General features: G+C 42.1%; 1 protein-coding gene across 2 annotated transcripts in view; it reads left to right on the top strand.

The window, feature by feature from the left end:
- The window catches only part of HTR4 (5-hydroxytryptamine receptor 4), an 842991-nt gene that overhangs the window by 330896 nt on the left and 487601 nt on the right, over positions 1 to 24494 (top strand). For both annotated transcript variants that reach the window (XM_073620556.1, XM_073620555.1), the window contains exon 2: positions 14821 to 14902. In XM_073620556.1, coding sequence (XP_073476657.1) covers positions 14877 to 14902 — 26 coding nt within the window. In that variant the 5' untranslated portion in view covers positions 14821 to 14876. The remainder of the gene's footprint in view (positions 1 to 14820; positions 14903 to 24494) is intronic.

Raw genomic sequence — 24494 nt, 5'->3', positions numbered from 1 at the left:
CGTTACACAAACCTTTCTTCAAGACTTCCTGAAGATGTTTCATCCTCTGCTCCGTCTGCGAAGGCAAGATGAGTTCTGCAACTTTACCCTTGTAATGTGGATCAAGAAGGGTTGCCAGCCAGTAATAATCCCTCTCCTCGATACCACGAATCCTAGAGTCCTTTTGCAGGCTTTGCAGAATCAGGGAGGACATGCAGCGTAAGTTTGCCGAGGCATTGGATTCTGAGTCCTCTGGATCACTAAGGATCACATTATCCGTAACTACCTCCTCCCAGCCACATACAACTCCTTGGGTTTCTGGGGACTGAAAACCATCCCTTAAAGACTGCTGCTGAGTGTTATTCTCCATGCTGACACAATCATCATCCTCCTCCTCTTCTTCCGGTGTGTTTGGCAGTCCCAGAGGAATGCTATCTGGATAAAGGGGGCCTTGAGAGGAAAAGAAGTCCCTCTTCATTTCGTTGTTTTGCCTCAAGTGCCCTGTCCATGATTCCACAAAGCGTGTGCTCCAGCAGGAACACTAGACGGACAGTGTCACTGATGTATGCATTGTCACTGCTCGCCATCCTTGTGGCCTCCTTAAATGGTGACAGGACAGTGTATGCATCCTTGATCAGTACCCACTGGCGTGGCAAAAAGAAGCCAAGCTCCCCTGACCCTGCCCCGGTGCCATACTCGCACAGGTACTCATTGATGGCCCTCTGCTGTGTGTTCAGCTGCTGAAGCATTGCCAACATGGGGTTCCACCTGGTGGGCATTTCTCAAATGAGGCGGTTGGTGGGCAGTTTGCATCCCCTTTGAATGTCAGCCAACCGAGCACTGGCATTGTATGATCAGTGGAAATGACCACAGACTTTTCTGGCCTGCCTCAGGAGATCTTGTAAGCTTGGGTACCTGCTCAAGAACTGCTGCACCACCAAATTCAGGATGTGTGCCAAATATGGAGCATGGGTCAAGTGTCCCTGTGGGAGGGCAGAGAGAAGGTTGGTGCCATTGTCACATACAACCATTCCTGGCTGAAGCTGGCGTGGCATCAACCACCTCTGAGCTTGCCCCTGCAGAGCTGACAGAATCTCTGCCCCAGTATGGCAGATGACATATGACACAGATTCAGATGACAAATCTGCAGAAGAGGCCATAGAGGAAGAAGAAGAGGGGGGTGGAGGAGAGAACTGTGGCAGAATCACCACTAGCATTTTGGAGGCATGGTGGCAGAACAAGCTCCAACAACACTGAACCCTGCCTATGCCTACTGGACCATGAGTCAGCGGTAATATGAACCTTACTGCTGACCGCTCTGTCCAACAAGGCCAAACATTGCCTTCCACATGCCGGTAGAGAGCCGGAATGGCCTTCTGTGAAAAGAAATGGCGTTTTGGAACCTGCTACTGAGGTACATTCCACAAATTCACGAAAGAGAGCAGAGTCTACCAGCTGAAAAGGCAGAAGTTGCAGTGCTAGCAATTTGGCCAGGCACCTATTGCTATACCTTCCTCTCAGTGCAGGTTTTTGAGAGGACTGGAGGTATAGTAGGGTTGGAGATCCCAGATGAGGAGCAAGGAGAAGTCCGCCTTTTTCTATGAAGTGGGTCTTTTAAGTGCTGTTGCCAACGGACTGCATGGCAGGTTGTCATATGGCTGGTCAAGCATGTGGTGCCCAAGTGGTTGCTGTTCTGGCCACGCTTGATCCGCTTCAGACATAGGTTGCAAACAGCAACGGTTGAAAAAGGCTCACACCAAGGAACTTTTAAAAGTCAGCGGGGAGTCAGTAGCGCCCTGCTCCTGTGGAGCGCTGCAGTGTGATGCAATAGGGTGGCTGCCCTTAAGCTGCCCCCTAGAGGGACAGCTGCCCCCCATTGGAGTTGTGCCTCCTCCTCCTCACTTTCCTTCTCTCTTCTCTCAGGCACCCAAGTACAGTCAGTGACCTCATCTTCCCCTCCCTCCTCATCACTGGAGCAAACTTGGCAGTATGCTGCAGCTGGGGGAATATGACTGCCAGTTTCTTGTCCTTCTGTAGCACCCCCCTCTCTCTAGGCTCACGTTACTCCCTTCCTCAACCTGTGAACCAACATCGGAGCCTTCAAATCGCTTTGCATCCTCCAGCAGCATATAACCGACATTGTGGTCGAATAATGCTGGGAACTCCTCAGTGAATGATGGTGGGGCTATGGAAGGAGTGACTGTGGACAAGGAGCTGGTGGTATAGGCCGCTTTGGCAGCTGCATTGGAAGGCAAACTACTCTGAGCTTGGGTGACAGAGAATGAGGAGGATGAGGACGGCTTCATTTTCCACTCCACCAACCATGCCTTCTGCATGTTGTAGCTCAATAACACGGCCAGCAGCAGAAAAAAAGGACAAGCGTGCCCCACAGCCACCTGCAGAGGATGCACCATGTCCATGACCACCACTGTTGACTGTAGACACAGAGGCTGCTGGCCCTCTTTTGGTGGCCTGTTGTGAGCGTCTGCCTCTCCTTGGTTACCTTCCACACATGATGTATTTTTTGTTTTGCAACATCACACTACACTGTATTATATACTGTGTGCACCGCCTGCAGTGTATTAGAAACTATACACCACCAAATGCACTGTACATATAGGCTACACTGGATGCAGAGTATATATATATATATATATATATATATATATATGTACTAGACTGTGTAAACACTGAATATAAAGTCTATGCTATATATATATATATATATATATATATATATATATATATCAAATACACTGCCACTAACTGAATATCTCTCAAGCTATCTCTCTGTCCACACCAACAACACTACACACGGCCGGCTATGTAAGCAGCCTTATATAGTGTGGGGCATGGACTTAGTACCCCTGAGACATGATTGGCCAAAGACACCCTGCCTTTGGCCAATTATGGCTCTCTCAGAAGAGCGCGTTGTGATTGGCCAAATTAGTTCAGGTGCATGCTTTGCCCAGACCCTAAAACTGAGCTGCAACATGGGAAATAGACGTATGAGTGTGGTCCGCATTGCTACAGAGGTTGAGGGGGTCAGCCTGTCAGTGCTCAGACCATACGTCGCACACTGCATCAAATTGGTCTGCATGGCTGTCATCCCAGAAGGAAGCCTTTTCTTAAGATTATGCACAAGAAAGCCCGCAAACAGTTTGCTGAAGACAAGCAGACTAAGGACATGGATTACTGGAACCATGTCCTGTGGTCTGATGAGACCAAGACAAACTTATTTGGTTCAGATGGTGTCAAGCAAGTGTGGCGGCAACCAGGTGAGGAGTACAAAGACAAGTGTGTCTTACCTAAAGTCAGGCATGGTGGTGGGAGTGTCATGGTCTGGGGCTGCATGAGTGCTGTCGGCACTGGGGAACTACAGTTCATTGAGGGAACCATGAATGACAAGCTGTACTGTGACATACTGAAGCAGAGCATGACCCGTCCCTTCAAAGACTGGGCCGCAGGGCAGTATTCCAACATGATAATGATCCCAAACACACCTCCAAGACTACCACTTCCTTGCTAAAGAAGCTGAGTGTAAAGGTGATGGACTGGCCAAGCATGTCTCCAGACCCAAACCCTATTGAGCATCTGTGGGGCATCCTCAAACGGAAGGTGGAGTAGCGCAAGGTCTCCAGCATCCACCAGCTTCATGATGTCATCATGGAGGAGTGGAAGAGGACTCCAGTGGCAACTTGTGAAGCTCTGGTGAACTCCATGCCCAAAAGGGGTAAGGCAGTGCTGGAAAATAATGGTGGCCACACAAAATATTGACACTTTGGGCCCAATTTAGACATTTTCACTTAGGGGTACAAAAATGCGAGGGGTGTACTCACTTTTGTGAGATACTGTTCTAATATACTTACAAACATTGAAGAAGTAATTTTCAGCATACATTGTTAAGCGAATGTTAGAGGAATCTCACCAACCCAAATTTTTAAAAAAATAGCTCCATAAGAAAATATAACTTTGAAATAGACATTAAGTGAAAAAAAAAATTAGGTTTCATCATTCCTCTCAATACTTCCTTTGTTAGCTAGCGTAAGACTGGATCAGTGTGAGCAGGAGGTTCTGATTGTGAACTGTCTCAGCTCCCCATTCAGTTCTGTTACAATTGTTATTATTGAATATTTAGAAAGTAAAGAACAAACAGTATAGAGCAGAGCAGCGAACAATCCTTGCTAAGCTCTGTACTTTCAAAAACCTGCATACATTTTATAAAGACACATGTAATAATAGAAGGGACGTAGAAGAGCCATGGCAAAGAGAAACTGACCATGGTCTACCCTATAATCCCCCACTAAGATTGAAATTACATTTATGAAAAAAAAAAGCTACTTAACTTATACCCACAATGCCCTAAGGAATCCATAAAAGTCATCACAGAGAGGGCTTATCTGCCCATTCAGTTCTAATGGTGGATTTAATCACAATCCAATGTGTGCAATATTTCCTTAGACATACCCCTACAAGTTGTTTTAAAACATTTTTCCCCACCTTCACCCAATGCTTTTTGCAGGCAAAGCCCATATGCATTAAATTATATCACTAGACAATTTCTTTTTTTGGGAAAAGTTATAACCCATGCTGCCCCAACACTGAGACAGAAAGTGATGGGAATTTAAAAAAAGGTTACATTTGTCACAAAACAGGAGGTTTTGGAAAATCTTCCAGTGGTGACAGATTACTTTTTAGAGACTTCCTCTCAGTTGCTGTCATGTCTCTGTAAAGTAAAGAGCAGAATCTCTATTTCTGGCAAATTCCCAACAGTTCCCTACCTAGTCTAAGATACCAATGATGTTGACCGTGCCTCTGGTGCTACCAAACCCAAGAAGAAACCCATAAAAATAGTCCATGTTTTTACTCTTCTGCTTCATTATTGGTCCTCTGCAGAACCAAATTACTCACAAACCAACTTAGGAAGCCAAACTATGGTCTTCATGCTTGTGCAATAAACCAGAAGGATAGCCCAATTGGTCAAAGCAGTTGACCATTTGGGCAGGCCATGCCAGTAGTAACAATGCAAATAGGGTGGCTTCTCTGTGCCTATTGCAATCATTATTAATGTTAATGAAAGGGCTAAAAGGTGGTGGTGGTGGTAGGGAAGATCTGCTACCTTGCCTAGAATGCAATTTTCCTTTAATCTATCTTTTTGCATCACCTAAGATACTTTATGGTGCTGCAAATAGACCGTGGCATTGCCACACTCTGAACAATTTGTCAAAATCTCTTTTAATGCTATTCATTCTTATTTTCTGTGCCACAATCAAGATTCCTATAGTGTTGATAATGCTCATGTGTTTCTCCTTTTTTAATTCTTGCTTTCCTGTCTGGTTGGTTTGCCATTATGCTGAGGTTGAATATTCATGATTCTGTGCAGCAGCGCAATAAAATAATTTTCTGTTCCTACCTTGTAAATATTGCGGTCAGTGCATTATTTTATTTACCTATATGGCCTCAACCTTATACTTCCTCTGTAATCTTTATATCTGGACACATGTACATTCTGTGTAAACCGGGATAAATAAGTATGGGTCCTCAAAATGTCTCTTCTAGCATATGCAGGATGAAATAATAATAAAAAAAAATAACCAACCTTAGAAAAGCTATTTACAACAGGGCCAGTGTACATTAATGACAGAGGGTATTCTAGGAAAGTTTGCTTATTTCTAGGGAAGAAATAAAAAATTCAGTATTACTATAAAGGTTATATATTAGAAATATGAGCAAGGTTCAGTCAACAAAATGTTGAAAGTACTAACATAAAAGTTCTATAAAGGATGCAAAGGAGCTCTAATCATATGCATAGAAAAAGGTCCCAAACACTGCATACCTAGCAAAACCATTAGTAAATGGGTAAAAGTAGCATCAGCCAGCTTCATCCAAAGCCACGCCCCCTATGCATTTCTTCCTGCCCATGGGGCCCAATCGTGGAGGTGATTCCCAGGTTGAGTCTGCTTTTACCTGTTTACTAATGGCTTTGCTAGGTGTGTGGTGTTTGGGACCTTCCTTTATGCATATCCACAATATGTGAGGAGCTAGATGGACTCTTGCCCAGCCAGCAACCATTGCAGGAAACACTGTATGGATTTACAAGAGACTGAGACCTTACGTTTTATGAGGTTACAGCTTTAATCATATGTCAAACCTTTAAACAAAACATGGCTTTAATAATAAAAAAAAATACAAAAGAAGCTTTTTTTGATTCATGTACCAGATTTGTTCAATAAGAAAGACAAAATTCAATTAATTTATTGTTAAGCTGAAGTGGATATGAACTCTAGTCATGCAAAAACTGGAACTGTAACAGATTTGCAAAGTCTGCAACAGATTTATTACTGAAGACAGGTTTTCACTGTAAACAGATGCATAATTAAATCTGAAGTGTGGACAAAAACGTTATTGGAGCATTAGCATGGTACCAATGAGGTACCCAAATGATGTGTGCCACACAGGTGGAAACTGTTTCTTTCTTGAAAAATGCTACTGACACACAACCTTTGGCAGTGTGGTAAGCACTGAAGTTCTAGTAGTGAAACTGATAAGGTTAGAGCACTGCGATCACAGCAAGTCACACTCTGTGCAGCTCCTCTATTCAAAAAAGTGTCTTCCATTGCACACTCCCAGCCTGAAGACTTAGACCCCTTTCACACTGGGACCATGGCCGCATTAGTGCTAAAGCGCCGCTCATTTTAGCTTTTTGGTCGCTAGCGAGGCACTTTTGACCCCAAAGAAGGGGTTAAAAGTGCCCGTGTTGTGGCGCTTCCAAAGCGCTTTTCAGGCTCTTTGGAAGCACTGCCCATTCATTTCAATGGGCATGGCGTTTTGGGAGTGCTAAATACAGCACTACCAAACTGCCTCAAAGATTGCTTGCAGGACTTTTCCTAACGTCCACCGTTAAAGTCTATGGGACACTAACATGAAAAATCTAAAGTGCTCATTTTAAAGGCTTATATGCAAATTATTGTCATAAAAAGTGTTTGGGGACCTGGTTCCTGCCTCAGGGGACATGTATCAATGCAAAAAGATTTTTTAAAAACTGCAGTTTTTTTTGGGAGAACAGTACCACAGCAAAATGACATTTCTAAAAGAAAAATTGGCATTTAAAACTGATCGCGGCTGTAATAAATTGTCGGGTCTTGGCAACATAGATAAAACTAATTGAAAAAAAGAGCATGAGATCCCCCCCCAGTCCATTACCAGGCCCTTTGGGTCTGGTATGGATATTAGAGGGAACCCCGAACCAAAATTAAAAAAAAAAATTGCGTGGGGGTCCCCCTAAAATCCATACCAGGCCCTTCGGGTCTGATATGGAAATTAGGGGAACTCTGCCCCAAATTAAAAAAAAAATGGCCTATGGCCCCTCCCCAAAATCCATACCAGACCCTTATCTGACCTGGCAGGCCGCAGGAAAAAAGGGGGGACGGGAGAGCGATCAGTTTTAAAGGACAATTTTTCCTTTAGAAATGTCATTTTGCTCTCAGACTGTTCTAAACATGGGAAAAATGCGCCACTGTAAAGGCATACTATAGACACCCCCCAGGCACAATATTTAAAGGAATATTTCATTTTTATTGTTTCACTTTAAGCATTAAAGAAATCACTGCTCCCGAAAAAACAGCAGTTTTTAAAAAAATGCTTTGCATTGATACATGTCCTCTGGGGCAGGACCCAGGTCCCCAAACACTTTTTATGACAATAACTTGCATATATGCCTTTAAAATGAGCACTTTTGATTATTCATGTTCGTGTCCCATAGACTTTAACGGTGTCCGTGTGTTCTGCCAAATTTTTTGCCTGTTCGCATGTCTCGCTGCGAACCGAACAGGAGGGTGTTCGGCTCATCCCTAGTCCTAAACAAGACAAGGTATCATTCCCCTGGACACAGTAATTGGTTGCAAAGATATTCACAGTTTTACTAACACATGTCAAAGTTGTCATTAAAAGGATTATTGTGACCCTTAAAGAAGTGTCGGCAAAGCTGTTTTGGCTATACTTCTCCTGGGGATCACAGGAGTCCATTTTCAGCCCACAACCTGGCAAAAGTCCACTGTTGGCTGAAGTCACTCAGCCAAGCCAGGCTCGGGAAAGATCCCAACTTTACAGTCGGGATCCACCCATATGCCTGGACCAGCAGTTGGCTCAGCCTCTTGGTGAGCCTCTGATAGCCTGAGCCAGCTGCTCATGCCCCCTTCCCAGCCCAGTGTTCCAGTGAACACTGGAGGGGCAGAGCAAAGAGCCGGTGACTGACAATCACCGGCTCTTTGCTCACTAAAGGCTGAGAACTGAGAAATCAGTGGTCATTGATCGCTTGGTTCTCAGTCCTAGAGTCGGCGGGGTACAGATGCAGCATCAGATCGATGCTGCATCCATCTAGGTGTGTATAAGTGGTTTTGTTTTCACAAGTCCATACTTCTCTTTTAAAGCCACGTTAAAAGACCTTCTCTTTTTTTTTTTCTATTGGTACATGTCCTTCATGGCAGTGTCCAGCTAAACCTTTTATAACAAAAGCTTGCAAATTAATCTTGATAAAGGCTAGAAAAAAATAATAAGATTCAGCTTCCTTAGTCTTCCTTTGAGTTCGGCTAGTTTCAGTGTTAGTGAACCCTCTTCTGGATCCGGCAAAACCATGCCTTGCCCTGTTCATTCATTGCTATTATGTGCAAGCAGGACCAGCAGTCCTACAATATAAATGAGGACCTTGACAGCCGGACTACAACCCCAAGCTTCAGAGAGAAAATGAGCTCAAAAAGCTCTGAGAGTGTGGGATACGGTAAGTAAAACTGTTAAGGAGCACTTAAATCTTGAAGTGCAGGAAAGCCCCACTTCAAGGGTAAGTTTTTATTTTTCTCAGACTTCAGCTTAAAGCCTGGAGAGATAAGTTACAGTCACAGAATTAGGGCCCATTTATATTCTCCAAGGCAAGATCTCATTGCCTGGACCCTTAAGAGAAATTAAAAGCCAGTGATTAAACCTGCCATCAAATAGACAAAATTTTAATGTTAGATGATTTGAAATGGCAGTTTCAGATATTAGTGAAATATATTTTAGTGATTGGGTTTACATGTACAGCATTTCAAACCCTTTTCTAATAAATACCTCCTTTTCAGATCAGGCATTTGTCGGTGAATTATTAAAATGACATGTGAGATAAGCCCTTAACACATTCTGAGTGCAAATGTAGACGACTTGAATGGTCTCCCTGACATCAGAATCATTATTACAGCTGATAGACTAAACAAAAAAGGATATCTTTCAGTTGTGGGTAATTTAGGCTATATCTGCATAAAATCATGAAACCATGAGCTGCTTCAAACAAATGTAATTAGAGTTAATTAACCAATTACATGTCTCTGTGAAAACTATTAACAAGTCTTAAAAAGAATTAAAAATAGCATCCTGCACTACATGTCATCTTCTTTTCAATCTCTGAACAGTACTTCAGCTTTCAATAGGTTTCTTTTGTCATATACCTATAAAAAAAACATCAATCTTTTAAGTGTGATGACAACCAATGGCAGTATTTAATGCTTTTAGAGTATGATTCATAGATTAATGGAAAGGTGCTGGGAGACCTTTGTTGTGACTTCTCTGTAATCGATATATATGTCAATTTATAGCTTTGCTGCTGGGATCACTGAGATTACACAATTATCATTGCTTCAAATCTAAATGAATATGTCATTGGCAGAAGGGGGTTCAGGTTCTTAATCTTCAGCATTTCCTAACAAAAGGAACTGGTATTCATACCTGTTAATTTTTACAGCAGTTCATACTGCATGAAACCTTCTTGAAGAGAGATCCTAAGAAACTGGTTTTATAAAATTTTACAGTGAGTAGAAACATGGAACCACATAAAGATTAAATTATGATACAAAGATCTGTTATTGTCTGATATAATCCACTTCAATCCAAAACCTCAGAAATCAGGCCACTCAGAGATCCAAGGTTCACCAGGTATCATTCTCATGAACTGGTAGAGATCCTTTGGGCCGTTTGTTGGTAATTTCTCACATTCAGATTGCATAGTGGCCTTTCTGTCTTTTCTCTGTTCCAAACTTGGATCTCTCACCAATCCTTGGTGTCTTTTGAACTGTTTACTGGTGCACTTCCTTAGCTCAAATTGTATCTTGGTGTATGGGCTATCCTCCCAGTAGAATTTTGGACAAATTAATGGACAAATGTACCTTTATCTTTGGACTGCACTAACCGCTTTGCTTATTTTAACTTGGGTCCAAATAAGGGCAACTATGTCATAATAATGCACCATATTATCAATATATAGTAAAACACATTTGGTTACTGAAGGTATAGGGAAGGGGGGGGGTCCCTATATTCAAAGTGTGAGACACTACTTTAAACAAAGCATGGGTTGCTGGAGCTGGACTGGTAAGGGTTCCAAATAACCCTTACTAACACACAACAGCTTAGGCTGAAAGGGAGAAGGCCACTATCATGAGCCAGCAGTTTGGGGACAGGAACTTTAGAGTTCATACATATGATGTGTGGGAATTAAAAGTACCTCTAAACCTTAACACTTTTAAACAAGGTAGCACCAGAACCTCCTCTATTTTATATATATATATATATATATATATATATATATATATATATATATATATATATATTTTTTTTTTTTTTTTCCTTTGCAAAGCTCAATTTGAAAGTTGTGCTTTCAGTATGTCCAGAAGATAGTGATTCTTGCAGATATGATTCCTTTCCTTTACAACTGAGGGAAGAGCTGTGGTCAGAGACTACATTAGGCAGGCCTTACACAGTTAGAATCTTGGCCGGTTCAGCAGGAACCGGCTGAGATTCAAACCATGTATAGGCAGGCTGAATGTATCACGTTGATCGATTGATCAACTTGGGTATAACCAGCATGCCAGGTTTTTACTTGCGATTATCGCTAGCAGCTGCTATAGCCGCTAGCAATAATCACTGTTTTCTCCTGGCAGGGACGGCTTCCCCTAGCCCCCCCCACTGGGAAAATACAATGACTCGGAAGGTGGAATTCCGCATCAACACTGTCTGTGTTCAAGGGTGGATCCAAGCTAATGTCTTTCCTGCAACCTGTGTATGGCCGGCTATTGTGCATGTTGTGATTTTATTTAAATTTTACTTAGTGTGCCACAATTCATATGCTTAATTCATAGAAGTATTTCAAATGATTTAATCATATGCAGTGTTGCCCCCAGAGGTACCGCTAGAATGTTTGCGCTCTTCTTCTCTGCTCTGGTAATGACCGACCATACCTGGACTGGAGTAACACTGACACACCTGAAACTGTTTTTAAATGGGTTTTATTGACAGGAAAAGATAATGAGGTTAGGAAATAAAGAGCAGAATAATACTGCAAAGCACATTATTACACATATGGCACCCTGAGGCTGGGTTCACACTGCCATGCAGAGCGGCTCACAGACGGGATCCGGAGCATCCTTGTTCACCGGTTCAGGTCCAATTTCTGATCTGAATTTTTGGCTGAATTCGGACCTGAAACAGACCAGAAGACACACAGGACTCCTGTGCAATTAGCTTAGCAGCCGTCCTGGAGCTGTGTGAACTGCCTCCATTGGGAGCTGGTCACAGTCTCCTGACATGCAAATTGGAAGCGGGGAAACCTGCATCCAATTCACAATAGTGTGAACCCAGCCTTAACAAGGCTGCGTCTGTCCCCACAGTCTCTGGTCTGTTCCCACAGCTGCCTATGGAATAACTGGTCCTGAACACACACAAGCCAGTGTGAGGGAAAGACACTGACACAATAAGCAGAAGTAACTTGCCTAAAGGCAATACATATACCTGCAGCATGAGAAGTGCACATTGTCTACCAAGGGCCCAACCTAACCACTTGCCCTTGGAACATGAATGTCCTGTTTCCTTTACTTACGGTTGAGTGCTCACTTCCCAACTGGGAGATTTATAATCCACAGAATAAGAGAAGTATTCGATAGTTACTTCCAGCATATTGTCTTTTAAAATCAAACAGATAGTAACAGCAGCAAACAGTACGTCAATGACCTGTCACCACTCTTTTACTAGGGTGAAGTCCTCCCTGATGCAGTTTGATCCAGCGATGACCGCCCCCAGAATGTATGAAGGTATAACTAACTCCTGAGCGTATTAGTGTGAAGGGTTTCCCATCAGGCTTTGGCCTAGCTCTCAAGTCTGGGCATTTTGGTCTGTCAGTAGTTTGTTCCTTCCTCACAGGACAGTATGGGGTTGATTTACTAAAGGCAAATAGACCGTGCACTTTGCAAAGTGCAGTTGCCCTCTGCAAGTGCAGTTGCTCCAGAGCTTAGTAAATGAGGTAAGGCTTCACTTTGCAAAGAGTACCCAATCACATGCAAGTAAAATAACAAAAACTGCATTTTTGCTTGAACATAATTGGGTATTGGACATCAGCAGAGCTTCTGCTCATTTACTAAGCTTTGGAGCAAGTGCACTTGCAGAGTGCAACTGCACTTTGCGAAGTACACAGTCTTTTTGCCTTTAGTAAATCAACCCCTATGTATCTAATTTCTATGAACCATTCAGCACTAGTAAGTGTTCTGGATGATGCTCAAGATGCACATTACAGGTATACCCAATTATTTTGCTACTGCCTTACCTTTAAGCTGGGGAAAAATTTGATTCTAAAACAAACCACTAATTCAGATTTATGAAGGTTTACAATAGATCCAAATCTATTTTATGTAAATCTTTTGACAGCATTTTTGAGAGGGGCAATGTGTATGTTTGTTGACACATTAAGGCCTTATGTACACTGCTGCTGTTAAAATCACGTTTTTGTGAGTTTAGGCATTTTTTAACTGCGCTTAAACTCCCCTCTATGTTATCCTATGTGTCCATGCACACATGAAAGTTTTTAGTCTCAGACTGCATTATTGCATGTACATGTATACAAATATAGTGTATGTATAGAGATCTGACAATCACTCTGATTCGTGTGTACCAAGGGGTCCCCCCCCCCGGTAAGACTGCATTTATGGGTACGCTGGTAAGGTCGCAATAATGGGTGCTGGTAAGGCCGCATTTATGGGTGCTGGTAAGGCCACATTCATGGGTGCTGGTAAGGCCACATTTATCGGTGCTGGTAAGGCCACATTCATGGGTGCTGGTAAGGCCACATTCATGGGTGCTGGTAAGGCCACATTCATGGGTGCTGGTAAAGCCACATTTATGGTTGCTGGTAAGCCTGTATTTATGGATGCTGGTAGGGCCGCATTTATGGGTGGAGTCAGGGGTGAAGCCAAGGGCGGGGAGGCAAAATGAGGCTTGTCTAGGGTGTCAAAAATCCTTGCACCAGCCCTGTCCAGAAAGAGTTTATTTTAAATGTCTTATGTGCATGGGGCCTAAATAAAAGCATTTTTGATGTTTTGTCACTTATGGTTCAAGTGCATTTCTAATCATTGCTTCTCTTTTTGGTTTTGGATAGAGTTAGTAAAGATTATAATCTCTTTCCAGGTTTTTTGCTGTCCGTATCCCCACTGGAGAGATTCAGCTTCTCTGTTTTTCATGGTGACCATTGTTACTCTATAGAAAGTCATGGAAAACATAAAATGTTACAGTTGTAATAAAAAATAAAAGTAAAGGGAAACCTTCTAGTAGGGAGTACAGTAGGGAGTTTCAATTCTCAATTGTTTCATTTTGTTTCTTTAAACTTCTGTGTACATTTAGTCCTCGTAATTATCTTAGAATTATTCCAGAGATGCATCCATTTCCTTTTTACCTGTGTCTACAATTCATTCTGCTCTCTCCTCCCGCTGGTGTAGTCATACATTCAGATGCACTGGGAGCAGAGAGTGTAAGTTATGACAAGTGATGGGCTTGAGTGAGGGAGCACATCTCCAGCAACCCTTTAGACCAGCATGCTCCTTCTAGCTGGTCACTGGATGGTGCAGACTTTAGTTGTGCTGTGCTGATCAGTTGCTTGATTTATGTTTTAAATGCAGGCATGAGAATGTAATCAAGCAAGTGCTGGGCTTACTGAAAAGCTAAGGTCTACAATACATCATCCACTGGCCAACTTCCTTCATGGAACATGCACATCTAAAGGATGTTGGGGATGTGATTTTTTCACTTTTGCATTCAGCAGGATGTTGAGGTATCACTCCCCCAGCTGGCAGTTATGAAGAGCCAACAAACAGCAGTTGCATCAATAGGGATAGACTAAGATTATGCACACATTTTCAAAGTGAGAAAAAAAAATATTACAGTGTTTTATGTCAGTGGTTATTGCTTTTTTTTTAGTACTTAATGTAACAAATGTGACTTTAGTACTCATTTAAATCCTCCCTCATATCTGAGAGATATTCACTTACTTTCTGACATTAGGATTAGAAACCGATTTTGAAAAAGCAAAACCTGTCATTTTTTACAGTTAATAACCTCACAACCACCACTGCATCCCACATCACCCACAATATCAATATAATGTTAAAAGGTGGAATTGTGGAAAACAGGACTTGTCGGACAAGAGCAGATGTGAAATGAATGCCATAACATTTCTATTGGCCACTGTCGGGCTCCCCTACCCTTTCTTACCTTCTATAGCAGATATCTTTGCTCTTTGGATATCTAAACAGATAAGTCCTTTGTCAGAGCATGTGCTGCACTCTTATCTGTCAGTCTCCTCACACCTGTACAATATTTGTACTGGCTTCAGTTCGGCAGGGAATGGGAACATTTCTTGTATTGCAGAAGTTGACTGGATTTTCAAGCAGCTCACAATAGAAAACAGACACCAATGTTCATCTAAATTATGCTTTTATTCATGTTTATATGAATTCTATTGTTAGTCATTGTTTCATATCTTATTTTTGCCTTTTTTAGGGAAAGCTTGATCACAAGGGCACCAACTTGCCAGCCTCCCATGCCTACTGACTGTGATGGAAGAACTTGATAGTAATGTGAGGTAAGACAGCTTAAAGTGACTTTAAAGCTTTTTTTTTTTTAACAACATGTTCTACTTACCTGCTCTGTGCAATGGTGTTCGCCCCCAGCTATGCCAACATCTTTATGGGTTATTGGGAGGAATTGTCCATTTGGAACAATAACCCGTATGGGGCGAACCTGGGCCTCTTTGCCAGGATTAGAAACGTCCCTTATGGACAGTTCTGCCGTCTAAAGCGCACTTGCACTAAGAAAAGTGACTACCTGGAACAGAGTAAGATCCTCTGAAACAAATTTCTAGACAAGGGCTATGATCCCACCCTAATCGAGACTGCCTTCAACAAATATGCCCACTTGTATGATGAGACTCCTGCACATGATCCACTGTCCACCTCCACCACAAATCAGGACACTATACAAACCCGTTTCTCCACTCAATACACCAACAAAGCTTTTGAAATACAAAGCATTTTACGGAAGAATTGGAGTATCTTTAAGCACGATTCAGTGCTAAGCAAGCACCTTTTGGATGGACCGAATATAGTGTATAGAAAACCATGAGACTTGAGAGGCCTCATAGCTCCCAGTATGGTGAGGGAGCCCTCAAGTAAGTCCACCAATGCATGGTCAACCATTTTTGACCAGAAAGGTAGGTGCAAATGTAGTGTCAGGAATTGTGGCACATGCCAATACATGTGGCACAGAAAAAAGACAGTCACTGGCAAGGACGGTAGGGTCCACCGTCTGAAGCAGTTTATTAACTGCGGGGCGGACCATGTGGTGTACGGTATTATTTGTCTGTGCGGGCGCCTTTAGGTTGGCCATACTTCTCGTCCCATGAGAGTGCGTATTGGCGAACATAAATGTGACATCACCAACACATGGGTCAAATATCCGGTTCTTTGGCATTTTCAGGAAGCACACCATGGAGATCCATCTGGCATGAGAGTGTTTGGGATTGAGTCCATTGGGGGCGGCCTCGATAGGGGTAGAAGACACCAAAGGCTCTGCAAACGCGAAGCCTATTGGATCTTCACTCTCGGGAACATGACCCCCGGGGGTTTGAATGAGGATCCTGAGGTTCATAAAATCACGTGACTTTGCAAAGCTCATTAGTGGTGCTCCCACACTTCTCCTCCCTCCACCTTCCTCCTTCCTCCCTTCAACCCTTCCCCCTCTCCATCTTTGCTATATCTCCTTATATTAGTTGGCTCTCTGTTTTTGTGCTCCATTATGCTTTTTTAATAGGTTTTTGAGTCTATTAACCATGTATTTTTACATAATTTTTAATTATTTTTTTCATTTTTACTAATATTATTGTCTATTAATACTACTATTGTGACACCATTAGTGATATTTTTCGTATTTACAAAATATGTGTATCTTTTTGTTATTGACAATCACATGTTGCACACAGTTACTGGGGAGGGAACACCTGCATTTTTACTTATTTATTGTCTGCTTCCCTGTATTTTCACTTATTTATTGTCTGCTCCCCCCCCCCCCCTATTTTTGGGTACATTGCCAGTAGCGTTATGTATTTAGTAGCTATTGTTTTATAAGTTACTGTAAGGTGCTACATGTGTTCATCTCCTTCAGCACCATCCCTGTTCAGTAGTATTCTCTAGTTTGGGTTGTCCCTTCACATGTACTCCCCTCACAAGACGACCTTGTTCTATTGGAAGTGATGGGCATGCTGCACACCTTGTGGTGCGGTGTCGTCCACACGTACAGGGACTCGAGAGGCTGCCAAAGGTACAGTTTATACTCTCACCTATATGTGGTGTCCCCCTAAATAGGCTAGCATGATTCTTGTCACTCCGCACCCTATGTGTGCAATATGCCAAGGGTGTACTATGTTTCCATCAATGGGCAGCCCTGATTTGGCACTACTTGTCTTCATTTGACATTATTTCATCTATTTAATTATTGTTTTTCAGTTATTTGCATTTTTGTCCACATGATAGAGGTACCTGGGAGGGAGGGGTTTGTTGAGGTTGAATGGGAGGGGCCCCATGTGCCCTCCCTGATCTACTGATAGTGCCTTTTGGCACACTATATATACAGGGACTGCTGAAGGAGGGTTCACTGCTGAGCTCTGAGGAAAAAGGGATGTGCCCTTTGAAACGTGTCAGCTGGTAGTGACGCTTGCGTGCTCTACGATCTTTGGAAGGTTTTGCTCATCTTAGAACCACTTGCTGCTAGTCGGTGCAGTCTTCACATTGCACCTTGTTCCACTACCGTTTGTGAGTAATTTGCTTTATTATTTTATTTAATAAACACTTTTACAAAAAGATAATGCACATGGCTGGTGCGCCCCTCTTTTCTTTTTATCTCGTTGTTTATTAGAATTCCCCATCCTTGACGGCAGCCTGTGTCATTGTATCATCTGTCTGGCCATCCGCTTGTGCGCAGGAGTTATTTCTTTTTATGCTATCCGTTGCACAGAGCAGCCCTGATCCTATCTTTCTATCATAAGCAGGGGTCAGGCCGAAGACTAGTTGCGATAGCAGTAGCAGGACTACCAGTGACCAGCAGGATAGACACACAGGCAGTCACCCCGGCGAATGATGCTGGCTCACCTGAGGTGCGGAGTCTAAGTATTAACTGATGTTCACCAGAGCTTCTGATGGTGGAGATGGATTTTGCTGCATCAAAATAACCCCCTCATGAAGATACGAAACACCCCTTGTATCGAACATGCGTAGGGGAAGGGGACAGGATGGAACGTTATACATACAACCTGTTGGGAAAGATTAGCACTGTTGCCCGTTCGTTTCTGCTGTTTTAGTGTGGCGCCTATAAGCGTCTTGTTACTGCGGGATTTGTTTATGATTTTAATAACTTTAGTATATACTGCACCATGAAGTCCTTTTTGTGTTGATATATTGAGGTGCAAACGGGACTGCTGTGAGGAACAGAGGCACCAGTGCAAATCTATCCAGGACCCTGCATATAACATCGAACCCAGAGAGGTTCTAAGGCGCATTCTGACCAAGCTTAATTGCAAGGTCACATGCCCTAAGGTGAGGGGCTATCACCTGGAGGGGAGCACTTGTATGAGCACACAGCACTTTAGTTTGTGTTCACAATAACACATGAATGGATTGTGGAAGATCTGTGGACTGTTAATTTGCACAGCAACACAGCACTGAATTGCATAGAATCACATGGATGCAGCACCAAATCGCATGGATGTGTTTTTTTGTATTTTTTAACTTTTTATTGTTTGAACATTGCACTAACACCATATTGCATAGATGCAGCACTGAAATGCATGGATGCAACACTAAATCGGACTGTTAATTTGATCATTGCACAGCAACACAGCACTGAATTGCATAGAATCACATGGATGTAGCACCAAATCGCGTGGATGCGTTTTTTTGTATTTTTAAACTTTTTATTGTTTGAACATTGCACTAACACCATATTGCATAGATGCAGCACTGAAATGCATGGATGCAACACTAAATCGCATGGATGTTTGTTTTGAATTATCTATTAATGTTTGAAAATTGCACAAATTTTTGTGGAATATTTGCAATACACAGGCTGATTGGAGCACTTTTACCTATTTATTCATTCATTGAAGTTTATTGCACATTATAGTATAGTATTAATAGATTTTGTATATTTTGTATGTTAAGCACAATATCACTTTATTAATATTTTAGTAGAAATTTCATACATTTTTATTTTGATAAGCGCAGCGTGTGTACAATTTGGTTTAACTATTTTGCATGGTTATGAGACATGCGTAACGTTAGCAGCTGATCATTTGCAAAGATACACTACTTTGGAGACCAGATTTGGTCAATTACCTGGAGGCTCACAGGACTACAAATTAGCATTCTGAGTGGATTTTGCTGCATGTTAGCACCAGGTCACAGTCGTCAGGATCGCCCTACCAGGAGGTGAGCAAGCTGGGGTCCAAAAGCGAAATAGCAGGTAAGGATAAAACAGAAGCGTAGTCAGTAAAACAAGCCAAAGGTCAATAATGAGTAGTTGCAGGTTGGGATCAGGCAGAAGCATAGTCAAGGAACAAGCTATCGAGTGGTAGAACAATATGGACTGCAGTAGGCAAGACTAGAGCGAGATACCGGCTGAAGAGAGCACAATAATCTACAAACAGGAAGTGCAGAGACATGGCTTAAATCAGGAAGTTCATGGGAGCAGCAAAGAGTTCAAGGATCAGCAGAAGTCAAGGCACCAAGTGGGGTTGTCCAATAGATCAGACAGGGTGCTGTCCAGCATCTCAGGTAGCTCAGCGGGAAGAGTTATCACCAGACACAGCAGTGGTCCCATTTTCAAGTCCAGGGCCTGGCATCTTTTGGGGTGCCCTGCTGGCACTCAAAAGTTCCTCCTCTTCAGCAAGTGCCCCCATGGAAAGCCGCTTTCCATGGGAGCCCTCATGCATGCTCGCTCCCGAGATGGTCTGCTTGTATCTATTTTACACAGAATGGGCGTTTTGGCCCCACCCCCTCACCTGACACATCATTTGATTGACAGCAGCGGGAGCCAATGGCCCATGGAGGAGGGAGACAGCAGTGAGAGCCGCTGCTCTCATGCACATCAGCAGATCGGGTTTAGGTAAGTATAAGGTGGGGCTGGGGGAATTTTGTAGCACAGAAGGTTTTTAACCTTAATGCATAGAATGTATTGAGGTGAAAAACCTTGAGGCTTTAGAACCACTTTTATAAGATTTGTTGTCAAATTTTATTTAAAGTAAAATGTATGATAGTCCATAAATGCCCACCACCCCCAACCCTACCCATCCGCGCAGTAAAAATCACTAGCTTTTAGTATGTGCCAGCGTTGCCTGTAAAGAAAAAAAATAGATTTAAACTTACCTTACCCCCTCTTTCACATTGCTTGTGTGACATTATAATACTTCCCGGAAGATTCTTGGAGAATACAGAACAGGCAAAATCTCACAAGAAGATACTCTAGTCCATTGCAAGAGCAACTTCTCATGAGATTTTGGCTGCTCTGTATTCAACACAACACTATTCTTCTTGCTTGAAAAAAATGTGACATCACCCTACCTTGGACACATTGGGCAGAAGACAGAGGTAAGGTAAGCATAAATCTAACTTTTTCCATTATAGGTATCCTTTGCATTTATATGGTTGGGTGGGTGGGTGTTTAGAGCCAAGATGAAGAACCTCTTCATCTATGGAGATTTTTTTCTTTCAATACGTTTTTATTGAAAATGTGATTAAACATAACAATCAAATTTTTTCTGCATATGTTTGAACATACAGTACATGGCAAAGATGATATATATATAGAAGGATAATCGCAGAGGCTTCATAGATTGCTTCGAGGCCATCAAGAAAAAAGATAGGTCTTAAGGTACTATTGCTACATCAACTCTCTACGGAGATTTTTTAAGTACCAAAGAATGGCGCCTTTCCACGAGTGTGTGCAATTTTGAAGCGTGACATGTTAGGTATCTTTTTACTTGCCATTTAATCATCTTTCACATTATACAAAAAAATCAGGCTAACTTTAGTGGTTTTTTTTTTTTTTTTATTCATGAAAAGTTCTTTTCCCCCAAAAAACTTTGAAAGATAGCTGCGCAAATGCCACATAACTTAAAAAGTTGCAACAACCACCATTTTATTCCCTAGGATGTCTGCTAATATATATATATATATATATATATATAAATTAAAAAAATGATGATTTTTACATGTAGGGCAGAAGTATCAGAATTGGTCTGGGTGGCAAGGGGATAATTACGATAAGTAAGTAATATACAAATAATTCTTATATATTATTTTTAACCACTTCAATACCAGGCACTTATGCACCTTCCCGCCCAGACCAATTTTCAGCTTTCAGCGCTCTCGCACTTTGAATGACAATTACTCAGTCATGCTACACTGTATCCAAACAAAATGTTTATCATATTCTTCTCACAAATAGAGCTTTCTTTTGGTGGTATTTAATCACCACTGGGTTTTTCATTTTTTGCGATATAAGCAAAAAAACAGCGAAAATTTTGAAAAAAACTTTTTTTTAGTTTCTATTGTAAAATTTTGCAAACAAGTCATTTTTCTTCATAAATTTGTGCCAAAATTTATACTGCTACATATCTTTGGTAAAAATAACCCAAATTAATGTATATTATTTGGTCTTTGTGAAAGTTATAGAGTCTATAAACTATGGTGCCAATCACTGAAAATTTACCACACCTGATGTACTATCTCACCTGAAGGCCTATCTCATTTCTTGAGACACTAACAAGCCAGAAAAGTACAAATACCCCCCAAATGACCCCTTTTTGGAAAGTAGACAGTCCAATGTATTTACTAAGAGGCATGGTGAGTTTTTTGAAGCTGTAATTTTTTCCCACAATTCTTGGGAAAATTAAGATTTTTTTTTTTTTACACAACTGGTCATATTAACATGTTATTTCTCTTACACAGCATATGCATAATTGCAACTACACCCCAAAATACATGCTGCTACTCCTCCTGAGTATAGCGATACCACATGTGTGAGACTTTTACACAGCCTGGCCACATACAAAGGGCCAACACTGAAGTAGCACTTTCAGGCATTCTACAAGCATAAATTGCACATATCCTTTCTCAACCACCTATTACATTTTTGAAGGAGCTGGAGCACCAGGACAATTGAATTGTCCACAAAATGACCCCATTTTGGAAAGCACACACCCCAACGTATAATCTATGAGGCATAATGAGTCTTTTGAACGGTTCATTTTTTTCCAGAAGTTTTTGGAAAATGTGGAAAAAAAAAATGAAAATGCATTTTTTTTACACAAAGTTGTCATTTATAAGATATTTCTAACACATAGCATGTACGTAGCAAAAATGACACCCCAAAATGCATTCCTCTACTCCTCCTGTGTATGACGATACCACATGTGTGAGACTTTTACACAGCCTGGCCACATACAAAGGCCCAACATTGAGGTAGCATTTTCATGCATTTTACAAGCATAAATTGCACATATCCTTTCTCAACCACCTATTACAATTTGAAGGCCCTGGAGCACCACGACAATGGAATTATTCACAAAATTACCCCATTTTGGAAAGCACACACCCCAACGTATAATCTATGAGGCATAATCAGTCTTTTAAACGGTTCATGTTTTTTCCAGAAGTATTTGGAAATGTGGAAAAAAAATGAAAATGCATTTTTTTTACACAAAGTTGTCCATTTATAAGATATTTCTAACACATAGCATGTACATACCAAAAATGACACCCCAAAATGCATTCCAATACTCCTCCTGATTATGGCGATACCACATGTGTGAGACTTTTACACTGCCTGGCCACATACAAAGGCCCAACATTGAAGTAGCACTTTCAGGCGTTCTACAAGCATAAATTGCACATCTCATTTCTCAGCCACCTAATACATTTTTGAAGGCCCTGGAGCACCAGGACAATGGAATTGTCCACAAAATGACCCCATTTTGGAAAGAAAACACCCCAACATATAATCTATGAGGCATAATGAGTCTTTTGAATGGTTCATTTTTTTCCAGAAGTTTTTGGAAAATGTGGAAAAAAATGAAAATGCATTTTTTTACACAAAGTTGTCCATTTATAAGATATTTATAACGCATAGCATGTACATAGCAAAAATGACACCCCAAAATACATTCTGCTACTCCTCCTGAGTATGGCGATACCACATGTTTGAGACTTTTACACAGCCTGGCCACATACAGAGGCCCAAAATCCAAGTAGCACCTCCAGGCATTCTAGCAGCATTAATTACACATATCATTTTCTGACTACTGATCACATTTTTGAAGGCCCTTCATATTTCTAACACATAGCAGGTACGTACCAAATAACAAAAGATTAACTGTGGTTTTAGAAGTGCAGTGGTCCACAGAGGAGAGCATCGGTCCAGGCAGCAGGCAGGAATGAGGTCAGCGACAACAAAAGCAATCATCCAGGCAGCAGGCAGGAATACTGTCCATAGTTCGTACAGGCGGAGATACTGTCATCACAGCCAGAGCACAGCCAAAGCACAGCCAGAGCACAGCCAAAGCACAGGTCCAGGTAGCAGGCAGAGGTGTCCCGGCAGAAATACTGTCCAAAGTCAGTAGAGGCAGCAGGCAGATATATGGTCAACACAGCCAAAGTATTGGTCCAAACAGCAGGAGGAAACATGGTCCATAATGTCATGGGTCTTTACAGGCAGCAATATGGTCAGCACAGCCAAAGTATTGGTCCAGGCAGCAGGAAGGACCATCAAGCTTAGGGCCAGGGGGACAGGGGTAGAGGCTTCTCCCACCCAAATCGCTTTGAAGCCTCCGGGCAACCAGACCCTGTTCTGGGAGCACAGAAAACTAAAAACTAGTTTTCTCTACTCAGAACGCTATTCTGAAGCCCCTCACATATGTGAGACCCCTGTGTACTAAAGTAGATGGCCAAAAGATCAGTCCAAGTGGCAGGCAAAAACATGGTCGATTAACAGGCCAAGGTCGGTGCACGTGGAAGTCAGAAACGTTGTTTAAATCGGCAGACAGAGGCATAGTCGGTAAACAGGCTGAGGTTGGTGCACGTGGAAGTCAGAAAAGTAGTTTCAATCCGCAAGCAAAGACATCATCGGTAAACAGGCCAGGGTCAGTTAATTAACATGGTAGCAGGCAAATGGGGAAATGGCACTCTGGTAATAATACAGGTAACTAATATTGGATGGATGTATGATAATTTTTGAAGCAATCTCTGATGCACAGGCCAGGTTGGGAGGGACATTGGGGACAATAATAGCTGGAATCTCTTCTTACTCCTCCTCTGCTGCATACACGGAATTTCAATTGGCGTCTTCTTCCAGATTCTGTGAGGAGAATGCTATAGGGAAAGTGTTGCTCGTGAAGTCGACTCACATTATCCGAGCGAATGCTTTCTGAATATCTTCAATATACTTGAGGTAGGTGACTTGTTGGTTTTGAGTTGCTTTTTGGTAGCAGACAAACGAATTAAAAAGGGCCATGTGAAACAGGTGAAAGGCAACTTTCTTGTACCAGTAACGGGACTTTCTGTTTGATAAATAGGGCTGTAGCATCTGATCGTTTAAATCCACCCCCCCATATACATATTGTAGTCGTGGACACATTCGGGCTTTACAATGGGGCCGCGTCTTCTTTGGATCTCCACCACGGTGTCATTGTGGATGGTAGAGAGGATATGGACGTAGATCCGGAATGTGAAGACATATCCAGTGGCTCGATCGCATAATTTATTTAACTTCAGCCCATACCTGGCTCTCTTGCTTGGTATATACTGCTTGAAGTGCAGTCGGCCAGTGAAATGTATGAGGGACTCGTCCACACAAATTTTTTGGTCTGGGATGAAAACTTCTCTAAATCGCTGGGAAAAGGAATTGATTAGGGGGCGTATCTTGTACAATTTGTCATGGTTGGGATGATCTCGGGGAGGGCACTGTGAATTGCCATTGAAGTGGAGAAAACGCATAATCATGTCGTATCTTGTCCTGGACATGACAGCGGAATATATGGGCATGTGTTGGATGGGGTTGGTGGACCAATATGCATGGACTTCCTTCTTTTTTGTAAGCCCCATATTGAAAGTTAGGCCCAAAAACAATTT

The sequence above is a fragment of the Aquarana catesbeiana genome, linkage group LG03 (genome assembly GCF_042186555.1).
Source record: "Aquarana catesbeiana isolate 2022-GZ linkage group LG03, ASM4218655v1, whole genome shotgun sequence".
NCBI lineage: Eukaryota > Metazoa > Chordata > Amphibia > Anura > Ranidae > Aquarana > Aquarana catesbeiana.
The sequence above is the reverse complement of the archived record's forward strand: the minus strand, read 5'-3'. Positions and strand labels throughout refer to the sequence as shown.